This window comes from Medicago sativa, chromosome 4 (genome assembly GCF_051527215.1).
Source record: "Medicago sativa cultivar Bolivia chromosome 4, Bolivia_mono, whole genome shotgun sequence".
Taxonomy (NCBI): Eukaryota; Viridiplantae; Streptophyta; class Magnoliopsida; order Fabales; family Fabaceae; genus Medicago; species Medicago sativa.
Window position 1 is genome coordinate 12,810,779 of NC_140752.1, and position 4,567 is coordinate 12,815,345.

Sequence of the window (4,567 nt, forward strand, 5' to 3'; positions counted from 1 at the left end):
TTTTAATCCTACTTTGAGTTATTTTTCTTTCAATATAAAAAATACAAACCAATTCTTATTTGCCACTTGGCTTTTATTTTAAAACCTTTTTTCAAAATTAATAAAAAAACATAAAACAAATCAAACGTCTTTTTTTAACCCCGAACTACGAGGTTTTGATCCCTCACGGGTACGTAGGCAGAGGACACTCGTCCTTCCAAATCAATAAAATGTAGATAATTAGGTCTTCCTTTTTTTAATCATTTCAAAATTTCATTTTTTTTTTTTCAAAAAAAAGCAAGCAAGTTCAAGCACAAAAAGTTAAATAAAATCAAGAGGTTCTCGTAGAGTACTACGAATATTTAGGGTGCTAATACCTTCCCTAAATATAACCAACCCCCGGACCCCCCAATTTAAATAAATTTTTTCAAAGTCGTGAAATAAAAAGCGAGTCTATGCTAATAAAAATAGCTTGATCTCCGAAAAATGACGCGACAGAAATGGCGACTTCACTGGGGAAAATCTTTTGAGGGTTGAGCCTAACTTGGTCTTATTTAATTTTTGTGCTATAACTTGCTTAAAAAATCAAAAAAACAAAAAAATAAAAGATGGAAATCCGTGTATATATTTGTTCATCCTTCTTCTTTCTCCTTTCTTAAACGTGAGTGGTGAGATAAGTCCTACACCCGGGCTTGAGGGAACATTAAGATAGGATGGTGATATAATCAAAGTGCTATTCCAAGAGTAATCTTGAGTGTTAGTACATGTGATAATCCCGCTCAATGGAGGTTCTTGGAGGTAGTACTATGTTGACATGAGTAATCGTGTTTGGCACTATTACTTTCAAGTAACCGTCGAAGTTGAGGACCTTTAGTTACCTTTAACTCATCTTGGCCTTTTAGGACGTAGTGCGGTGGCTGATCAAGAGTAATCTTGAATTAGTTGATACGCGATACTACACCCAAACGAGACTTTCCTACGAATGTCATTGGAACAAGAGTAATCTTGTAACCCGATAATATTTGGAAGTGGTTGCAGACTTTGGGAACTTGGTAGAACCCTTGTTACAAGTACAAATGAAACCATAGTCCTTACCAAAATGGCGTTGTTGCCCTTGACTCCATCATCATGGACCTAACCTCATTATGTTTTCTTCGTTCTTTAGCATAATCATGCATACATGCATACATTCATTAACTTTTTTTCTCATTAAACATTGAAGGACTTAGATAAATCTTTGTAAACATCAGAGGTATAGACCTTGTAAAGAGGGACACCAAGGAATACAATTTCAAAAGTCTCAAACTAGACCTTAGCTTTGTCAGGGACTTTGTCTTTGGCATTTCTTTTGAGGGAACTGTTTTCAACATTTCAAATTATCAAATGAAAATATTCCTTATGATGTTTACAATTACTTTGACAAATCCTTCGAAAATGTGTGTCTATTTTTGCATAACATCATGCATCATCGTGCATTTCATGGTCTCAATTCTGAGTCTCACAAATTTTCCTTCTCCATAAAAGGTCAACCAATCTCAAAAGTGTCATGGCGTCCTCGTCCGAAACCAACTCGCATGTACAACACTCGAGCAATCATAAAGAGAAGATGGATTTTCTCGAGCAAGAAAATCAATTGCTTCGGGAGGAAATTGCAGCCATGCAGACCAAGATGGACGAAATGACTGAATTAATGAAGACACTGACGGTTGCTCAAGCACGTCCTCCTGCTCCTCCTATCAGGACTCAAGCCGAAACTGTTTCTATTGGCCCTGAATGGATGTTTTGTGCCGATACTCCGGAGTACTCTGCTCCACAACGTTCCGTGCCCTGGTTCCCGCCTCTTACTGCTGGCGAAATACTCCGTCCCATTGCTTGTGAAGCTCAGATGCCTACCCATCAATATGTAGCCCATGTTCCTCCACCTCCTATGACAGCTCCTCCAGTCTCTATGACCTATTCAGCACCTGTGATGCATACCATTCCACAAGAAGAAGAGCCCATCTACTATTCAGGGGATATGGAAGCCTATGATAGAGTGAATGACTTGCAGCAAAAATATGATGAAATTCAGCGAGATGTGAGAGCCCTCCACAGGAAGAAAATATTTGGGAAGACTGCTTATGATCTTTGTTTGGTGCCAAATGTTCAAATACCCCACAAGTTCAAGGTACCAGACTTCGAGAAGTATAAGGGAAAATCCTGTCCTGAGGAACATCTAACATACAAATCCTGTCCTGAGGAACATCTAACAATGTATGTGAGAAGAATGTCTGCCTATTCCAAGGATGATTCAGTCCTTATCTATTTCTTCCATGAAAGTTTGGCTAGTCCTGCCTCAAAATGGTACATGAATCTAGATAAAACAAATATCCAAACTTTTCAAGATCTGTGTGATGCTTTTGTGGAGCAATACAGTTACAATGTGGATATGGCCCCAGATCGAAGTGATCTACAAGCTATGACTCAGGGAGACAACGAAACGTTCAAAGAGTATGCCCAGCGGTGGAGGGATACTGCTGCCCAAGTCAGCCCGCGCATAGAAGAGAAGGAGATGACCAAGCTCTTTTTTAAAACTCTCAGTCAGTTCTATTATGTGAATATGGTCGGAAGTACCCCCAAGGACTTTGCTGAGATGGTTACTATAGGTGTACAGTTGGAAGAAGGAGTCCGAGAAGGACGACTGATCAATGAAAGTGTCCCTGCTGGCAGTTCAAAGGATAAAGACCAGGGAGTGAATATGGTGAAAGGGCAGCAAGTCGATCCACATCGCCAGGCCCAAAAAACGCCGCAGTATGACCCGATTCCTATAAAATATGCGGTTTTGCTTCCACAGTTGCTCGAAAAGAATCTAGTCCAGACCAAGTCGCCTCCTCCGGTGCCAGCAAGATTGCCAGTATGGTATAGACCTGACCTTTTCTGTAACTTCCATCAAGGGGCACCTGGCCATGATATTGAACATTGTAATGCAATGAAGAAGGCAGTTCAAAATTTGATCCGGACCAACCGCCTGACCTTCTAAGACCTAACGCATGGAGTGGTTAGCTGTAATTGGGTCGCTGTTGACGTTCCTTCCGCTACTTATTTGTTCAAATAATGTTTGTTTGTTGCTTTTCGCTTTTTAAAAAAAACATCCTCTCGTCCTGCCCAAGACGAAAGTGAGCTTGTTTAGGGCTTTTTGCTTCATGTATTTTCCATCATTAATAAAAAGGTCGTTTTGATCCCGACTTTGTTTTTATTTTGTGCTTTTCTGGAAAAATGGTATTACAAAAAACCAAAAAATTCTATTTTAATCATTCTCAAATACCTGCATAGTCATAACTTATACTTACTTGTCAAAATCAATAATCAAATCATGCATTAATAAACCCGTTGAACACATTAACCATGTACTCTCTTCCAACTTTGAGTTCCCTGTGTCCGAAGCTGAAGAAGGGAATGAAGAGATTCCCGACGAGATCTCTCACATACTGGGGCATCTTGGCCGTTGAAGCTACAAACAAAAATATTATCCAGAAGATGACATTCAATTACAAAGACTGGTATGAGATGTTGTTGTTGCCTCGCATGGATATCGTACTTCAGTACACATTTCAACAGGGGCAACCCCCCCTCCTTCCCCAATATGCAACATGGAGGTCATGCTTCCTGTGGAGGTCGAAGTCCCGTCAATAGGAGTTCTGCTGAAATCTCAGCTTGGTTGAACTTTAAATGCATGACGACCTTATAGCTTGAAACAAACTTCCAACAAGAAGATTCGTCCCCTTGAAATTCAATAAGGAGACTTTGTGCCCAAAAAGGTACTATCTTTTCAACCAGACTCCAGGGGCAAGTGGACGCCTAATTATGAAGACTTGTGAGCAATGACTCTTACAATCATGGATGGTGACAAACTCACATGTCCTATGAATGCCGGTGCAGTCAAGAAATACTTTGTCAAAATAAAAGCTCGATAAGTCGCAAACCTGAAAAAGCGACTTAGGCAAAAATGAGCGTCTCGGTGGACTGAAAACCCGAAAGGGCGGTCCAGGCAAAAATTAGAGACAAAAAAAAAAATGATGGTTATCCTGATAGATTGAAAACCCGAAAAGGGCGATCTGTGCAAAAGTTAAGGATCATGACAAGTAACTGCATCAGTCAGCACAGTCCACTTGGGGCATCCAGTCGTCAAAAGAACCTCCGATTCAAAGCATCTGCAAACCAAAGACTCAGAACTGGGGCATTCAAAGTTGTCAGGAAGTATAACAGTTATATGTGTTCAATGTACCTTCCCATATATTTACCATTTTCCAAATTTTTCAAAGATCCGTGGAGCCATGCCATTGGTAGGCCACCACTCAATTCATCAAATTCGAGCCTGTGCCCATTTATTTGGAACTCTCATTTATTCTATTTGCAAAATTTCTTCTATTTTTGATGGCAATACTTGAAGCAAAAATTTTCAAAATACAAAACCTTTTTAACATTTTTTGAAAAGTGTGAGCAACAAACACTCTCCTTGAACTCGTGAGTAGTTGAAACGTACATCAACATCCGTCTCGAGAACGGTTACATTCCAGAAGAGAAACATGGCTAAACACTGTGGAGAGGA

The 4,567-nt window shown here is 39.9% G+C and overlaps 1 protein-coding gene across 1 annotated transcript; it reads left to right on the forward strand.

Annotated features, from left to right (window-relative positions):
* Positions 1-1,585: 1,585 nt before the first annotated feature.
* Positions 1,586-2,998, forward strand: LOC146926425 (uncharacterized). Its single transcript, XM_085706906.1, has one exon. The coding sequence runs from the start codon at positions 1,586-1,588 to the stop codon at positions 2,996-2,998; it is 1,413 nt and encodes a 470-aa protein (XP_085563032.1).
* The last annotated feature ends 1,569 nt before the right edge of the window (positions 2,999-4,567 follow it).

Coding starts and splice junctions, on each gene's coding strand:
- LOC146926425 (XM_085706906.1), top strand. CDS start 1,586: ATGGATTTTCTCGAGCAAGAAAATCAATTGCTTCGGGAGGAAATTGCA.